A 19,046-nucleotide genomic window follows, 5' to 3' on the forward strand; every position below is an offset into this window, starting at 1 on the left:
ATTTCTAGGGTTTACAAAGAATGGTGTGAAAAGGGAAAAACATCCAGTATGCGGCACTCCTGTGGGGCAAAAATGCCTTTTTGATACTTGATGTCAGAAGAGAATGGGCCGACTGATTCAAGCTGATAGAAGCGCAACTTTGACTGAAATAACCACTTGTTACAACCGAGGTATGCAGCAAAGCATTTGTAAAGCCAAAACACGCACAACCTTGAGGCGGATGGGCTACAACAGCAGAAGACCCCACCGGGTACCACTCATCTCCACTAAAAATATGAAAAAGAGGCTATAATTTGCAAGAGCTCACCAAAATTGGACAGTTGAAGACTGGAAAAATGTTACCTGGTCTGATGAGTCTCGATTTCTGTTGAGACATTCACATGGTAGAGTCAGAATTTGGCATAAACAGAATGAGAACATGGATCCATCATACCTTATTACCACTGTTCAGGCTGGTGGTGGTGGTGTAATGGTGTGGGGGATGTTTTCTTGGCACACTTTAGGCCCCTTAGTGCCAGTGGGCATCGTTTATGTGCCACGGCCTACCTGAGAATTGTTTCTGACCATGTCCATCCCTTTATGGCCACCATGTACCCATCCTCTGATGGCTACTTCCAGCAGGATAATGCAACATGTCACAAAGCTCGAATCATTTCAAATTGGTTTCTTGAACATGACAATGAGTTCACTGTACTAAAATGGCCCCCACAGTCACCAGATCTCAACCCAATAGAGCATATTTGGGATGTGGTGGAACGGGAGCTTCGTGCACACCCAGGGATAGATGCTATCCTATCAATATGGGCCAACATTTCTAAAGAATGCTCTCAGCACCCTGTTGAATCAATGCCACGTAGAATTAAGGCATTTCTGAAGGCAAAAGGGGGTCAATCACAGTATTAGTATGGTGTTCATAGTATCCTTTTGGTGAGTGCGTGTATATATGTATATATATATATATATATATATATATATATATATATATATATATATATATATATATATATATATATATATATTCTTCTTTATTATTATTATTATTATTATTACGTTTTATTATTTCAACAAGAATGAGACTGATATGTAAAAAATAAACAAACAAAACAGAATAGAACAAACTTTTAGAACAGAAAAAAAATACAACTTTTTTTTTAAATATTACAGAACTGGTTAAAGTAAACAAAAGCAAAGAATACATGTAAAAGTTATTTTAAACAGAATAGAACAAACTTTTAGAACCGAAAAAATAGAATCAAAAGTTTAAAATAGAGACGACAACAATAGTCTATTTAATATTGTAAATAGCAGCGCGATCACTGATCAGGATTTAATCACGGCCCCCTTGCACTAGCCTATACCAAGCAAAAAATACACCACAAGACCATCATGTCGCAGTCAGTGAAAAAAAATTAGGTGCAATGAAGCTGACCCCGCCCTACCTCGTGGGTATATAAGGAAGTACGCTGGCAATATGCAGTTATGTTTCTGCTTCGGAGCCAAGAGGTCCTCTTCACTCCTGCAAGGCTGTTTCTCTGAGTGTCTACTTTGAGTTTCTACGAGACAAGCAGCTCTCCAGTCTTTGTTGGTGTGACAGCGTTTTCCAGCGAGTTACACATTCCTGCCTAATGATCTGTGCAGTGGTCTGCAACAGTGTGTGTGTTTCTCCCTGGACGCTTCAGCACAGCTGCTGAGTTTCCTCTCACAAAAGAGCTTTAAAAAACGGTCGTTCCGTGTTGTCATCTGATGGGCACGAGCGCTGTCTTGCGTGTTTGGGCTTAGAGCACGTTAAGGCAGCGTTGATTCATGTTCTCATTGCGGAACATGACCATCTCGGTGCTGCGGTCAAGACTCCATGACCTCACTAGAGGTAGAGTCCCATCTGCCACACCCCAATCTATCCCCTCCACGATACTTTGGCTGATGGCCAGGGTGACCTGAGGGTTACAGTGGAGTAATTCCCGGACGATGCTTCCTCGGGCCACACCCCCCTCTTGCACACGGCAACCCGTGAGTCTTCCGAGTGGGATCGCATGGCCATCTACAGACATTCCCCGTGTCTGATTCAGGGCTCCAGATGATGAGAGGATGTCGATCGCCGCATCACAAGGTGGGCTGGAGTCTTCTGAGGATGAAGATTCGGCTGTGCTTCGGGTGTGCCTGCATTGTCCGAGTCCGACCAGGAAATGACAGCCATGCTTTCCCGGGCCACCACGAGCATCGGACTAGAGTGGAACCCTCTGCCCTGTCCTGAGCGCTCGCGGTTGGATGATTGGTTCTTCGGGGGCTGCAAGACACCCCACCCCCCCCCGACTTCCCCATCACTGAGTCCCCAGAGGACATGGACGTGTGTGTGTGCCGCTTACGAGCCTCGCCACTCTCGTCCCCCTCTGTTGCCAGAACCCTGTCAGAGCAGGCCCCAGTGGAACGCACATCCTTCCCTGGTCTCCTCTCTCAGGACGCGGCTTATGACCGTGCCCCCACACCGGGACACACCGCCTCCCACGTCCGGGCCAGTCATTCACAGTATGTCTGTGGTTCGCATGACGCCACTGGTTCAGTTTTTGGGAGCCTGGCTAGAGCTTCCCAACATGTCCCGCTAGCTTGCGAGAACCATCAGGCTCGGCTATGCGATTCAGTTTGTAAGAGCTCCTCCCCGCTTTCAGGGAGTCCGCTACACTATGGTCGGTGGCAGTGCCCCTGTCATGCGTGCGGAGGTTGCTACCTTACTGGTGAAAGGTGTGGTCGAGATTGTCCCTCCAGCCGAAATGAAGTCCGGCTTCTACAGCCCCTACTTCATTGTACCAAAGAAATCTGGTGGGTTACGACCAATCCTGGACCTGAGCGTCTTGAACCGATCCCTTCACAGGCTTCCGTTCAAGATGCTAACGGTCAAACGCATTTTCGAATGTGTTCAGCCACAGGATTGGATTGCAGTGATCGACCTGAAGGAGGCCTCCATTCTTCCTCGACACAGACCGTTCCTGCTGTTTGCTTTCCAGGGGCAGGCATACCAGTGCACGGTTTTACCATTCGGGTTAGCCCTGTCTCCTCGCGTCTTCACAAAAGTCGTCAAGGCAGCCATTGTGCTGCCATGGTAACAAGGGGTTCGCATCCTGAACTGTCTCGACGACTGGCTGATTCTAGCTCACTCTCGAGACCAAGTTTGCGAACACAGGGACCTAGTGCTCCGGCACGTAGCCCGATTGGGCCTTCGGGTCAACTGAGAAACCATGGCGCCTCGCTAACAGACATCTGCAGAGCTGCAGGCTGGGCGACAACCAACACATTTGTGAGATTCTACAATCTCCAAGTGGAGCAAGCATCCTCCCGTGTACTCGCTTCAAGTAGCCGGTAGTATCTATACGTGTGATATTCTCCTAAGGTGAGCTTCTCCGAGAAGCCCTGAGTTCCTCCAGTACCTTTCGTGTAGGCTAGCTGCCTCCATGTGGATGGTTTCCCCCCTTGGGCGACCCCCACGTGTGTATTTCCATTGTAAGCCTCTCCGAGTGTGTGTCTTTCTCTTGGCAAGCCGCCTTGCCACCCCTGGGGTTGAAAGATTCCACCCCAGTGTTCTCTATATGTTACCCGCTCACGGGTCATATGTGTATTCTGTAAGTCTCCCCCTCGGGCAGGCATTGTGTTGCATATTTCAACTGAGATATGCTTCCCAGTGTACCTAGGTATTCCTGTGTTAAGTAGGAGACCTTCGTCTGTGCTAGTCTCACGAAAGGGAGCTCAGACTTATGCAGGGTACTGGAAGACAGCCGAGGTGGTGTGATTAGACTGTGAACCCCATTTGTCAGTCACTGACGTAACTCAGAGTGACTGAACGAAAGGAACGTCTCGGTTATGTATGTAACCCTCGTTCCCTGAGGGAACGGAGACGTTACATCTCCCTGCCACTTCCGCTGTATCGCTGGAACTGGCTGAGTTCAGTCTCATTTGGCTCGTTTTGTAATACTCGAAGGTGATAGGCTTTCTAAGCGAAACCCCATATGTCAGTCACTGACGTAACGTCTCCGTTCCCTCCTCAGGGAACGAGGGTTACATACGTAACCGAGACATTTAATTTATTTCAGTGCTATGTTTCAGTCAAAAAATCTACTACAAATTAAACGAACACAAAGTTTAAGACAAATAACCTATTGACATGCATTGCTTTCTAATTATATAAAAACTGGGCTCACAAAGTAACGTTTGCTTTGCTTAAATTCGATGCAAATAATACAAGTTTAATATATAAAAGCCTATACATTTATTTTCATTTCTTAATTGTCACTGTAATTTCAGTACTGTGATTATGAATTTGTTTAACTACAATGTTTCACTTGAATTTATCTGCTACAGCTCTTAACGAGCCATGGTTCTGAACAATGAACAGAGAGAACTCAGGGCTTAAATACACACAGGGATAATCAACTGAACAAGAAACAGTTGAGTGTGTAACTCAGTTAAAAACAATGGCAACAAACAGAGAACTCAAACAAACAGGAACAGGGAAACCATGAAAACAGGATATGCTAATGAAACTATTAAACTAAACAAGACAAGATCGTGACAAGAAGTTGCTGCCATGCAAATGTATTTTTTACAGACGTCCCCATGAGAAACAATTTCTGATATGCTAATTTCTACAGTCACTTCTTTTTTACTTTTGTGCATATGGTTAAAAACAGCAGCAGTAGAGTCTCAACATCACTTCAAAACAAATAGACTGGTTTACATAAGCACTCTTTTGAATCGTCTACTGATATTGTGTTTTTTCGGACAGGAAGGCATATGGAAGCAAGGTTCATTTGCTCAACCTGGCAGTCTACCTGCTTGGCTTGTTGCCCCTCACATACCTCATCCTCAATCTGAGACCGAGCCAGGACATTTCTGTCAATGGCACATCTGTCATCATGGTGCCCATATCTTTTAGTGAGGTAGACCGCCTCTATTCAGAGCTCTCTAGCATCTTGTAGGGAAGAAAGGAGCTCAAAGAGTTCTGTAATTTGTGCAACAAATGACAGCAGGAGATGCTTATCCGTGACAAGCAGAGAAGGGAAAGGTGAAAGAGAATAATAGTAGTTGAATTTAAATGACAATCAAATTGATTGTGAATAACTTTTCAAAGTCACAGTCATAAATGCTAAGAGAGATGCAAACTATTATACAGGTCCTTCTCAAAAAAATTGCATATTGTGATTAAGTTCATTATTTTCCATAATGTAATGATAAAAATTAAACTTTCATATATTTTAGATTCATTGCACACCAACTGAAATATTTCAGGTCTTTTATTGTTTTAATACTGATGATTTTGGCATACAGCTCATGAAAACCAGAAATTCCTATCTCAAAAAATTAGCATATCATGAAAAGGGTCTCTAAACGAGCTATTAACCTAATCATCTGAATCAACTAATTAACTCTAAACACCTGCAAAAGATTCCTGAGGCTTTTAAAAACTCCCAGCCTATTTCATTACTCAAAACCGCAATCATGGGTAAGACTGCCGACATGACTGCTGTCCAGAAGGCCATCATTGACACCCTCAAGCAAGAGGGTAAGACACAGAAAGAAATTTCTGAACAAATAGGCTATTCCCAGAGTGCTGTATCAAGGCACCTCAGTGGGAAGTCTGTGGGAAGGAAAAAGACCTTTTCCAGACCTTTGGGGGACCTGCGGAAGCAGTGGACTGAGTCTGGAGTAGAAACATCCAGAGACACCGTGCACAGTGGTGTGCAGGAAATGGGCTACAGGTTCCACATTCCCGAGGTCAAGCCACTTTTGAACTAGAAACAGCGGCAGAAGCGCCTGACCTGGGCTACAGAGAAGCAGCACTGGACTGTTGCTCCGTGGTCCAAAGCACTTTTTTCGGATGAAAGCAAATTTTGCATGTCATTCGGAAATCAAAGTGCCAGAGTCTGGAGGAAGACTGGGGAGAAGGAAATGCCAAAATGCCTGAAGTCCAATGTCAAGTACCCACAGTCAGTGATGGTCTGGGGGGCCATGTCAGCTGCTGGTGTTGGTCCACTGTGTTTTATCAAGGGCAGGGTCAATGCAGCTAGCCATCAGGAGATTTTAGAGCACTTTATGCTTCCATCTGCTGAAAAACTTTATGGAGATGAAGATTTCATTTTTCAGCACGACCTGGCAAAGATGAGACGCAAGACCCAACACTCTGGATGAGCTTAAGGCCACTATCGAAGCATCCTGGGCCTCCATAATTCCTCAGCAGTGCAACAGGCTGATTGCCTCCATGCCACGCCACATTGAAGCAGTCATTTCTGCAAAAGGATTCCCGACCAAGTAATGACTGCATAACTGAACATAATTATTTGAAGGTTGACTTTTTTTGTATCAAAAATACTTATTTTATTGGTCGGATGAAATATGCTAATTTTTTGAGATAGGAATTTCTGGTTTTCATGAGCTGTATGCCAAAATCATCAGTATTAAAACAATAAAAGACCTGAAATATTTCAGTTGGTGTGCAATGAATCTAAAATATATGAAAGTTTAATTTTTATCATTACATTATGGAAAATAATGAACTTTATCACAATATGCTAATTTTTTGAGAAGGACCTGTATAACTTTTCCAGAATTGGTAATATGTGTATTTTAACAGCTGTCTTCTAAATGTGGTGCTACACATAAACAGTGTGAACACACATGGTTGGTCTGTGTGTTATGAGACAATTAAGGGAGCTCTTTCTATGAATAGAAAATTCCCGTTACTATTTACATTAAGTCATTAAAGGCAGATATTTAGTGCAAGGTTTTTACTTTATTGTAAGAAAAAAGATTGTACAAATTCTTGTTTATTTTTTTATTTCAAATTTTAGCTTAGGTTTTAATTTGCGGTATGATTTTTGCTAACACTTTATTTTGATGGTCCCTTTTGAACATTCTGTTAACTATACAGGTAAGTAACTTTGCAACTACATGTCAACTAACTCTCATTTGAGTATTAGTGGACTATCTGCTTCATATCTGCAAACTCTTTATTGTGATGCTCCTCCAACAGACACTCTACTGACTATAAGTAACTTTGCAACTACATGTCAACTTATTCTAACCCTAACAGTCTACTAATACTCTACTAATACTCTAATGAGAGTTAGTAGACATGAAGGTGCAGCGCTACTTACAGTATAGACAACAGAATGTGTTAAAGGGACCACCACAATAAAGTGAAACCTGATTTTTAACTTTCCCCACCATTGACAGAATTATCCATCTTTTTTTTCTTTCTTTCTTTTTTTCCATTCATTTATGAGATAACGCTTCCCAGCCCAGACAGAATTTTCCAGCTTTCCATATTTTGCACTTTTACAAGGTTGAGGGCTCATATTTTGAAAGAGTACAGAATCTCCGGATCAAAACAGGCAAAACAGAAGCAGAAACAATTGACAAAAGCATTGCTAAAGCGCATTGTAGTTGACAAATGCGATTTTCTTAGCTTTTTGTTCAAAATGTTGCTTTCTTTATGAAACTTGCCCAAATTCAAGTTTTGATAAAAAAAAAAAGAATGCATGAAGCTAGAATAAAATGTTTTTTGTTTGTTTAAAAGCAGAGGCTCTGTTCTTTCTGACAGATTATATATTCAGATATTCATACAACAAAACATTCTGGGGGCCATGCAAGTTTTGTGAAATTTATCAAAATGGGGGCTGAAAAAAAAACATTAGCGAAACATATCTTTAATGTTTGCAACTAGAAAATAATGATAATAAAATAACAAAAATACAATTGCAAATAAAATACAAATAGGAGTTGAGTGAAACAGTTGTTAAAAAAAAAAACTACTTGGTTCTGTACCTTGGTTGTTGATTGGATGGAGGCAAACTTGCAGACATTTGTAATATAGGGACGGGGTTTTGGGTGTTAGGTATGTTTCTGGTTGCAGCAACAAGGAAACAGGATTTCTGTGCAGCAGACTTTATTAACAATAAATTTAAACTTACAGAAATGCTCGGTAGACTAAGAACCAGGACAGAACAACCAGCTTAACATTAACAACGACAGACACTGAACAGGACAAAACACAGGGCTTAAAAACACAGAGCAGATGAGGGAAACAAGACACAGCTGGGACAAATTAACTCAATGACAGAAACCATAGTAACAAACAGGCTCGGGATGACCTAATGAAGGAGGAGTGGCTAGAAACTGAACACAGAGAACATAGAGGAAGTCCAAACACAAAACAGAAACGTGACATTGGCAGACTGAAGGATTGGACAAAATTAGTCTGTTGTTTTGCAGGAAGATCGAGTTATGATATCTTCATTCAAAATTATGAGCTAAAAAAAATTTAACGTCCATGGTTAAATAATTCACAATAAAATCAATATGCACGTAGAAATAAATAGGCTGAATTGTAACATCATGCCAACTTTAAAATGAATTTAGGCACATTCTAGATTTTGATGATGGTTAAAAATTGTCACATAAAACAAGGGGGAGGAGTCAGACCACTTCATAGATAATGAATGGGACAATTTGTAGAGCTCAATACAGTGGCTGACCGTTTGTGACTTTTCAGCACCAGTTGAGCTAAATTTATGATATTGTTGTTTTCAAGATTGCATTGATGATTTAATATATTATCCAAATGCAAGCTTGTTATTTTCTTGACAAACAGTTTTGAAGATTTTAGTATTTTTTTCAAATGAGCTATATGTTCCTTATATAGAAAATAACTGCTCCGGGTCATATGCCAGACAATTTTGTCATTTATTCACACTTATGTTGTTCCATCTTTCCAACCTGAACTGGAACTGGAACTGAACTGTAAAATGTTCTTATGTTCCCCAGAGGAAAGTAAGTCATACGACATAAGGTTTGGAACAACATAAACAATTTGGTGTGTAAATGATGACAACATTTTAATTATAAAGTGCAAATAACCCACCTTGTTGGCAGATTCTATTTGCACTAACTCTGCCCACCCTTGTCTGATTGAGATAGTGGCGTGGAGAGAGTTAGGCAGAAGTCGTTAACTTTTTATGCTACTGTCCCAAGTTCGAAATAGTATAAATAGTATAAATTGTATATAACTACTATTTATACTGAGTGCAAAGAAAAGACTGCTATTTTCACTTAGTGTAAGTATCATCTAATGCTGCCTTTTATTTTTTTTTTGGGTGAACTAGTCCTTTGAAAGGACTTTGGTGTTGCTTAAAGTACACTAATATTGTCATTGTATACATTATTTATATATTATTTATATTATCATTAAATGGGGGTCAGAAGTTCTTGTTGTCAATTTGACCTAATCTGTTATGCATTGACAAGCTAATTATCTAAGCCATGATTTACAATCACATGCATCTCCATTCTCACATTTTGAGTGTTATTATGAACTGAATGGCATCTATCAACGCGTCCCACTTATTCATCAGCTCCAAGGTTATTATCTCCATGAAATTAGTATGTCTAATCTCATACGCATATTACTATTTATCTTTTGAAAAATTGCACAGAAAGCTCATGTTGGCATTAATATTATCTAGTTTTGAGTGTGAGGAACATGCACACACCATAGCAGATATTTTTAATTCAGCATAATATGCTAGTTGGGTTATGAATTAAAATTGATACACTCATTATGTTAATGTGATTAATTTGGTGATAATGCTGTAATGATACTCTCTCTCTTTTCCCTCCATCCAGCAAAAATGTTTAATCTCAGTCTGTATAATCATGGTGCTTGTCATGAATGTGTATTCCATTTGCAAAGAGCTGGTGCAGTTGGCTCAGCAGGTAATAATCATGTCATCACTTCCCATGATGCATCCACTATAAATTCCTCTCATACTACAGAGATTCTCAGTAGAGGGCAATCAAACCGTCACTAATCATAAATGTCATGATGCACATTAAATACACATGCCTTTGCTGTGGGGATTCCCTTGCAGTGCTTTAAGCCTTCCAGCCAAGTAATTTACCTATTAAAACACAGCTCAGATTTTGCATGCATCATTCTATGGTCTTTGCTACTGGCGAGAGTATTCAAATTGCACTATGTTTGCAACCTAAAGGTGATTTTATTCAACCCCTTATGTCTTTCACATTGTAGCGAATAAATTACTTCACGGACTTCTCTAACCCTGCTGACTGGAGTGCAGCTATTAGCTCTTTAGTATTTGTCATTCCCATGTGCTTCAATGTAGACAACACATGGCAATGGCAGGCTGGAGCTTACGCCATTTTGACTTCATGGATCGGCTTCCTGCTCTACTTCCAGAGGTAGATTTAATGGCCTGTAGGTGTCTTACATTTTAGTATGAACAATAACTTTTTCTGCTTGCACAAATTTATCTCAAGGAAATTTACTGGGGATTCCAATCAGTTAATTTCTAATCAAATTAATTACAGTACATCATATGCTGATTAATCACTATGAATTGCATTGTATATACTGTAAGAAATGCATAATATACTGTATATTGAATCTAGTTATCAATATTCAAGAATTTTAATAATTAACCTGTTAATAGTTGATATTTAATTGTGCATGACCATTTCCCCTATTTTTACATTTAAAATACACCGCCATTCAAAAGTTTGGATTTTAACGTGTTTTTGAAAGATGTCTCTTATGCTCACAAACACTGCATTTATTTAATTAAAAATGCAATAAAAATGAAATATTACTACAGTTTTAAATAACCGTTGTCTATTTTAATACGTCTTAAAATATAATGTATTCCTGTGATTGCAAAGCTGAATTTACAGCATTATTACTCCAGTGTCACACGATCTTTCAGAGTTAATTCTGAAATGCTGATTTTCTGCTTAAGAAACATTTATTCTTATTATTATTGTAGAAAACTATTGAATGGTAGTGTATCTTTGCCATCATGTAACACTCACTTAAAGTTAATCTTTAGAAATGTAAATAATTGAATAACACAGTTAAATGTAATCTTCAGCAATTCTAAAAAGGAATATCCATTTTCATTCTAAATGTTACAATGTCATGCAATGTCATGATGACTAAATTTACTTTTAGCATATACTTTGATTGATTTAGTTTATTTTTTATTTGTTTCTACAAAATAGTGTAGAATGTTTGTATATAACATTGAAACTCTTATGCCGTTTTCACATTGCAGGTTTGAGCGAATTGGAATTTACGTGGTGATGTTTGGTGGAATCGTTCGGACCCTGGTGTGCATCATGGTTCTTTTTATCTTTCTTTTGCTGGCATTTGGATTGGCCTTCTACGCTTTGATGCTCCACCGGGTACGTCCAAAAAGAGAGATCATATCAACCCAGCATGACAGACCCATCAAGTCTTGGCAAATTGGAGGAGTTTGATAATGATGTTTCTGTTTGCTGCTTTCAACAGGCTGAGTTCAACTCCATTGGCCTTGCACTTGCCCAGACATTTGTGATGACAGTGGGAGAGCTGAACTACCAGAGCACATTCCTGAACACCTATGAAGAAGGCCACATGGCATTCCCTGGGGTCACCTATTCTGTGTTTGTGCTTTTTGTGCTTCTCATGCCTATTCTTCTCATGAACCTAATGGTAGGACACTCAACACTGGCATGCTAGAATTCAGCTATTGTTGTTAATGACAGCTGCAATTTGTCAGGATGTACAGACTTATTTGTCTAAATCATGTTTCCAGATTGGTTTGGCAGTAGGAGACATTGCAGAGGTACAGAGAAATGCAGAGTTGAAACGGATAGCCATGCAGGTGAGCAGACTGGATACAATACCGCTTATACCTCTATATTAATGTATGTTTTCAACAATATTTTGCTAAATTGTTTTGCAAAAGCTTAGTAAGATTTAAAGACATCACTAACTCACAATTGGAGATTTGCATCACTCTGTCAACTTTGACAAGTACACTTCAAAACTAACTTTTATGTCTGTTAGATTTGAAGTGTACTTGTCAAAGTTGACAGAGTGATCTCAGATACAGTATATATACTGTTTAAAAGTTTGGGGTCAGGAACGTTTAAAAAAAAATGAATACTTTTATTTAGCAAGGATGCATTGAATTCAAGTGACACTGAACATTTATAATGGTACAACATATTTTATTTCAAAGAAATGCTGTTCTTTTCTCATCAAAGAATCCCCCCAAAAAATCCCAGACAGCAACATAGTGGATTCCACACGTATGAGATGCGGGCCGGATCTGGGTTGACACAATGTTGCTGTCTTAGATGTATCATGGTCTCCAGAAAAATGTTAAGCTGCACAACTGTTTTCAACAATGATAATAATAAGAAATGTTTCTTGAACAGCAATTCAGCATATTAGAAAGATTTCTGAAGGATCATGTGACACTGAAGACAGGAGTAATGATTCTGTAAATTCAGCTTTGCCATCACAGGAATACATTGCATTTATAAATTATTGAAATAAAAAAAGTGAATATAATTGGGATTATTAATAGTATTATTATATTATTAGTATGAAAATATTATGATAAAAATATATTAAATGACTCATCTTATTCTCAGGGGTGTGTCCAAAACTTTTGTCTAATCAAATCTTCACTAGAATGAGAAACCATTTTAGTAAAATTAGGACTCAGAGCTGTGATGCAAAGTTTCAACTATTTATCCCAACCTCAAACTTCCTGTTTCAATATGTCAACATGGGAAAGAGAACACTTTTTAATAGAAGTGTAAATAGAATGATATCTAGTATATATTAATCATTACAGATAGATCTTCATACTGTCCTTGAGGAGAAACTACCTTACTGGTTCCTGAAGCGAGTGGACAAATCATCCATCACCGTCTTTCCCAATAAATGCAAGGTTTGTCTATCAACAAATGAGGTTCTTATTCTGGTCACACAAACTTTTGATCCAATTCTGTAAACGAACATTTTTCAATTAATATATGACATTTGAAGGAATATTAACACTTTACAATGACTTGTTACACAGAAATTGCTGATACAGGTCTTCATTGATGGTGAGATCCAAAACACAGTCCGCACCCGTCTGAACCTCTGCTCACGGCAGGGAGGGCATCTAGAGAGAGAGCTGCACAAACAGAAGAACAGGTGATCTCTTTACCGCCACTTCTATTTTGGGAACACCAACCAGGGCAACATAGGGACTGATTTTATAAGTGAATAAACTGTTGTGCGTGAACTTTATAGGGAGAATCTCCATTTCTCTATTTATTGGGAGGGTTTATCAGACTTAATATGCAGTATTGTGACTATATAACCATCAATCAGAAAAAGAAAAAAAACTGTGCCTTTAGGAGCACCTTAACTACCTTTAAAGGATGTATATTAGTACTTTAAGATGTACTAAAGATACATTAAGTGTACCTTTTAAAATTTACTACCCTTTCCCTGTATTTTTAGGGTATTATGTAAGTTTACTATTATTATTATTATTTAATTAACTCAATAGTTGGGGTATTCACATTTATTTTTTTACAAATATTCTTTTGCAGTGTGCTAGAAAATAAATATCACAAACCTTTTAGACTTGTAGGAGAGCAGCCCCTAGTGTTCATCAGCTATAATGCACCAGCCACCAGACATTCAAATTGCAATTTGGAGTTTGGTTTGCTACATCAATCACATCACAAATTCAATTGCATTTTAATTTAAAGGTATTTCTCAATTCAGATGTGAATGGTGGATGACTCTGATTTGCAAACCTCACCTACCACACTTTTAAGTCAGTTTCAGATAATGTGATTTATTATATAATAATATAGTAATACTAATACTTTAAATATATTCTGCTTTAGTTTCATAACAAATACAAGCATTTAGATGCATCTTTCCAGATGGCATCACTTAAGATTTGCTTTTTTATTTTCGTTTACTTAAAGTATAGTTATAGTTTTTCAAAAAAAAGAAAAAGAATAGAAAATTCTGCCATTAATTACTCACCCTCATGTAGTTTTAAACAGATAAGCTTTTGTTCGTCTTCTGAATTCATCTTCATCTTCAGCCTAAATTAAATCTATTTATCATATAAAAGCGATCATGTCTCTTCAGAAGACTTGGAATAAACTGCTACAATTTCTTTATGAGAAGTTGAGTTAATAGACTTTCATTGGAGGCACAGAAATCTCTAAGATTGCATAAAAATATCTTCATTTGTGTTTCGAAGATGAACGAATGTCTTGTGGATTTGGAATGACATAAGAGTGAGTAAATGATGAAAGAATTTTAATTTTTGACTGAACTATCCCTTAAATTGAGTTTATCAGTTGTACAATATGGAGTGGTAAGAACTATATTTGACCTGTTCTTTCCTTCAGGTTGAAAGTGGTGTCCTGTATGCTGGAGAAACAGCATGACCTGCTCAAACTGATCATTCAGAAGATGGAAATCACTTCTGAGGCTGATGAATATGATGGCCCACATAACCCTAGAGCTCTGAAACAGTCCACTTCCATCTCATCTCAGAAGTCAAAGTGGGTCCCACTGATGCAAGCTATCAGGGAAAAGAAATAATATTAGAGACAATGACGTCAAAATGTAAATATAAGCCAACTACTCAGCCGTCAATACTCATATTGACTGTTTTGATGTTAGTTTTAGTTTTTGCTCCCATCTGATTAAGTGTAAATGTGTAATCATGGGATTATAATGTATTTGGAAGGTTACACTGATGAATATATTGTGAGTCAGTCTATTAAATACTCTTAAAGTTTGTACTGAACTCCGAACAGAAGTGTTTGAATGATATCCAATGCTTTAATGCATAATGAAGATCTCATTGCTCCAGTACTGAAGATGATGTGGTTTGAGAAAAGCATTTGGAATTAATGCACTGACAAGCTCCTAATGCAAACTCAAACTCTGTGATGCATCACATATAGATTTATCACACTGATCGCACATTTGTAGAAGAATTAGCATGTAAATTGCATCTGGCTTTGTGCCCGGACGCTGTCATAACACTGATTTCACAGTAGTTCTGTTAAAGGAGAGCACAAGTGTGTAACCCTCATATTTCGGATCTGTTTGAGCTCCCTTTTTAGTGTATCCACCACTATATCATGATGATATTCCCATGAAAGCTGCATTACATAAAACCAACTTGTTGATCAGATTGTCAATGGTAATTTCACAGACTTGTGCAAAAGTCACTCATGTTGGGAGTAGATTAAGACATGCACCTGCATGACCAGAACACTGTAAAATCACTTTGTGATTTAGCATGCACATTGTGAGATGTAGTAAATTTGATGACAAGGATTACAATATCCAGATGGAATGGATTTGTTTTAGATTTGGTCACTTGAAGCACTATAAACTGCCCGTCCAAAGAAAATAGTTGCTGTTTGGATTTAAATAGGCAAATGCTTAAGAGTCTATGATTGGATCATTATTGTAGTGATTATTATGTTTTTTTAAGCAGTGTACCTTTACTGCTGTTGAGTACATTTGCTTGAAGCATGAAAAAACGAAATAGAAAATTTTGAAGATAATAAATTAAATGCCACAATATGTATTCAAGCCAATCAGAGTCTTTTGAGTCTTAATTTCTCTGACACTGAAGCCAAATCAGCTGTGCTTAGGCTTTAGAGACAAATAAGAGAAAAACAACAATTCTCATCTGTCATCTGGTCAGTGCTTCACAGCATTAGGAGTTTACAGAGCCAAGATAAATCACTTCCTCCTCCAAAAGCAGAATTTCGCACACCCACCACTCATATCTCAGCAAGACAGATATAAAAAGATTTCAGTGAGGGAGCATTTGTGTCTTTCCATGTCACAGATTTGATCAGCAGATTCATCGATCTTGAGGGCCTTAATATACAGGAACATCAGGACATTTTGCAATGTTTGGCATTTGGTGATTCTAACCAAATTCCAGGACACAGTGTGTTAAAAAATATTTATTTTTAAGAAATACAAATAAGAAGTTAAAGTTTGTGTAAAAACAAAAGCATATGCATTAAAGTGCATTATGTTTTTTAGAATATTCCCTCTCATGCAGTTGTAAAGTAAAAAGTGCAGAATAAATAAAGTTATTGTCTCCCAAAAGAAAGAATCGACTCTGAACTGCCTTTACGAGTCGTTTGTGTTTCAAATCTTTCTGCTTTACGGTTCTATGTCACTGGAAAAACATTTACATAATGCCCACTTACTGTACTTATTGTCCGTCCGGTCCTTTTACTGACGACTGCTTCTCAAATCTCGCGGGAGCTCAATTCGGGATTCGCAAAACGCTTGCTTTTGAGAGATGGGCCAGTACACAGTTTATTTGGATCAGCTTGCTCCTCAGAATCACAACCTATAAGTAAATAATCATTGATGTATATATTTTTTACCGGGTGTTCGAAATACGTCGTTTTATGTTTTATATTGTGTAAGTTTCCGGCGAACAGGCGAACTCACGTTATTACTGTCTTACTGAAATACTTCTGCTAAGCAGCTGTGGGCCACTATTACCTAAAACTGTGTCTATGCAGATTGTCTGTTGTTCTTTCTACTTTGAGTAAAGATAAAGGATGGAGCAAGATTTGTTTTACAATGTTACATCAGTCATTCACGTTAGTGTATGGCTATTGTATGCGCTGTTATTGATGCAGTTCCCCACATGCACCGCAATAGATTAGAGATATACACATCGGTTTGTTGATGGACATACTCTTGTTAATGCTGATGTAGAGGAATTACAGTTGCAACATCTCATAATGTACTTCAGACTGAGTAGCGTATCACTGAGAAACGTCCTGCTTGAGTTGTCCTTGCGATGGAGGTTCGGGTTGAATAACTAGTTCTTCCAATGTTTCATCATCAGACTCGCACTCAGATTGATATGTTAAAATCAACGTCATCATTACTGTCTTTACAGTGTGTACAATCGGTGAGCTTTATGAAGCCTCCGGATGGAGCTGAAGATCACTTATGGTAATGGCCGTTCCGACACGCACTGTATGCGGTGGACCAATCACAACAGACTGTGCTGTCTGGCCAATAAGAGCAGAGTAGCTCACGGAAAGGAGGGGTTTAGAGAGACTATCGAGTCATTGAAAAATGTGTTGATGTTCATTGTATATTATGAGAAAATGAAATGTATGCATTTTCTTTGATGCATGTAAACCTGTTGTAGACATCACAAACGAAATTAGGAACTTTTAAAATAGCATAATGAGGCCTTTTAAGGCATCCTCACCTCCCTGGCTCCTCCCACCATCAACACCACCCTGGTTCCTTCCACTGGGGCTTCGTCTTCCACCAGTCCCTTGTCCGCCTTCGTTCCACCAGGTTGTTTTTTCTTTCAGAAAATTCTCGTTACCGTAACTGTCACAGTTATGCTTAGTTTTGTTTTTGTTTTCTATCTGTCTGTTTAATCACCTGTTTGTCTATGTTCCTTTGTTCTCCTTTTCCTGCCATAGTCAGTTACCATGGATATTGATTTATTCATCACAGCTGTACATAATTTAGTTCATCACCATGTGCATTTAAGTTCCTCACCTTCACTCATTCGTTGTACGGTATTGTTTGTGCATGGCACAGTGTGTCAAGTAGTTGGATTATATGTATCAAACACTTTCGTTAATTATACATTCTTCATCATTGGACATCATAACATGTCAATAATTACAAGAATACCATTTTTTTAACAATTACAATCAGCCTAAATTAAAGCTTGACGTATATTGTATTTGATGAAATAAACTATTTTAACATTACCTTAATGAAATGTTTAGTTTAGATAGATAGATAATTGTATATTATCTGTATTTTCTTGGACAGTTTTCATGAGATTCACCCCATCAAATTCTGGTTGGACATGGAAGCAAATAGATCGTTCACTCTTCAGCCACTTCTATCATTCAATTAAATGTCCTTGTTTCAATGCAGGGGGAGGCTTCACTAAAATGGGGGCGTATTGATTTTCCTAATTGCCGTTTTGATGCTGTTACATGCCATTTGTTTTACACTGCAGCTGTGAGAGCGTGGTGACCATGGGAACCAGGGGAGGAGAGCGCACATAGCTGATGTCATAGTCCTGCACCTGTCTCGCTTACTCATTCACACAAAACAGAAGGAGAGAAAGAAGGAAAAGAGCCACTGCCCACACTATGACCCTTAACACGCTTATCGACAGACAACTGCACATTTCTCATGTTAGCTCTAACCCATGACAACGTGGGCAGTATTGTTCCCATGTAATTAGTCCCTATGTGGAAGCTTGGGAAAGATGTGCTTACACAGTTGTTAGTGTTAAACACTATGTGTTAAAAAACATTAGAGTTAAAATGCTATGAAAGGTGCCTCTGTTACTGATTCACATAATAACATTTGTTTGCGTAGACTTTTTTTACTAGGCATCTTGATCCTACAGAGTTTCTCTCAAAGAGACTCAGTTATTATTAGTTGAAATCAATGCAAGTAGAGCAACAGGTTCCCATCGGATGAACTGATGTTTTCATGTAAAACAGTTTAGACATGCTAGAGTCTTGAGCGAAAAAATAATGTGAACCTTGGATAAGGAGCATTCCTGTGCTATGATACGTGAGAAATCCTGCTCATCCTGGGAGAAAATGGAGATCACTTCACTACTGTACCTTATGCAGTATGCATCTACAGATTTATAAAGATTCTTATTGTTCATAAGCCTCTTTTCCACAATCAGGCTGAACCGTTCTCATTGTGAAACCTTCCCAGTTTTTATCTGTAATGCTACGAAATCAGGATTTGGCCAAAAATGCGTTCACATTTACCATTGTTCAGAGAATTTTCTCTGCCTAAATTCATTAATTTCAGTTTGAATCCATGCAATCGTCAATTTTGCGTACATCTTTAGCCTACACTACTGAAAATTTACAAGTGTGACCACACCAAAATTGTGCATGCAAAAATGTCCTTTGTCCATCAATAGTGTAGCAATGTATGAAGCACTGCACTCACAAATATCACTTTTAAACCAACTCCAATAAATGTGACCACAACTTTAGAATGTAGGTTACCTTGGTGACGAAAGAGTTGGCAACACTAGCAAGTGCACTGTGGAGGATTATCATATAGAAAAGTAAAATTATGAGTAATATGTTTGTTTAAGTACAGTATTTTAATGAGTTTACAT

General features: G+C 38.5%; 1 protein-coding gene across 4 annotated transcripts in view; it reads left to right on the forward strand.

Annotated features, from left to right (window-relative positions):
- Positions 1–15,468, forward strand: part of trpa1b (transient receptor potential cation channel, subfamily A, member 1b) — a 143,564-nt gene extending 128,096 nt beyond the window's left edge. For all 4 annotated transcript variants that reach the window (XM_077244416.1, XM_077244415.1, XM_077244413.1 and 1 more), the window contains exons 20-28: positions 4,772–4,925; positions 9,667–9,756; positions 10,073–10,242; positions 11,112–11,241; positions 11,348–11,530; positions 11,634–11,702; positions 12,687–12,782; positions 12,915–13,033; positions 14,260–15,468. In XM_077244416.1, the coding sequence (XP_077100531.1) occupies positions 4,772–4,925; positions 9,667–9,756; positions 10,073–10,242; positions 11,112–11,241; positions 11,348–11,530; positions 11,634–11,702; positions 12,687–12,782; positions 12,915–13,033; positions 14,260–14,455 (1,207 nt within the window). In that variant the 3' untranslated portion in view covers positions 14,456–15,468. The remainder of the gene's footprint in view (positions 1–4,771; positions 4,926–9,666; positions 9,757–10,072; positions 10,243–11,111; positions 11,242–11,347; positions 11,531–11,633; positions 11,703–12,686; positions 12,783–12,914; positions 13,034–14,259) is intronic.
- The last annotated feature ends 3,578 nt before the right edge of the window (positions 15,469–19,046 follow it).

This window comes from Siphateles boraxobius, unplaced genomic scaffold (genome assembly GCF_051911475.1).
Source record: "Siphateles boraxobius isolate OS27281-9 unplaced genomic scaffold, OSU_SipBor_1 26, whole genome shotgun sequence".
Lineage (NCBI taxonomy): Eukaryota > Metazoa > Chordata > Actinopteri > Cypriniformes > Leuciscidae > Siphateles > Siphateles boraxobius.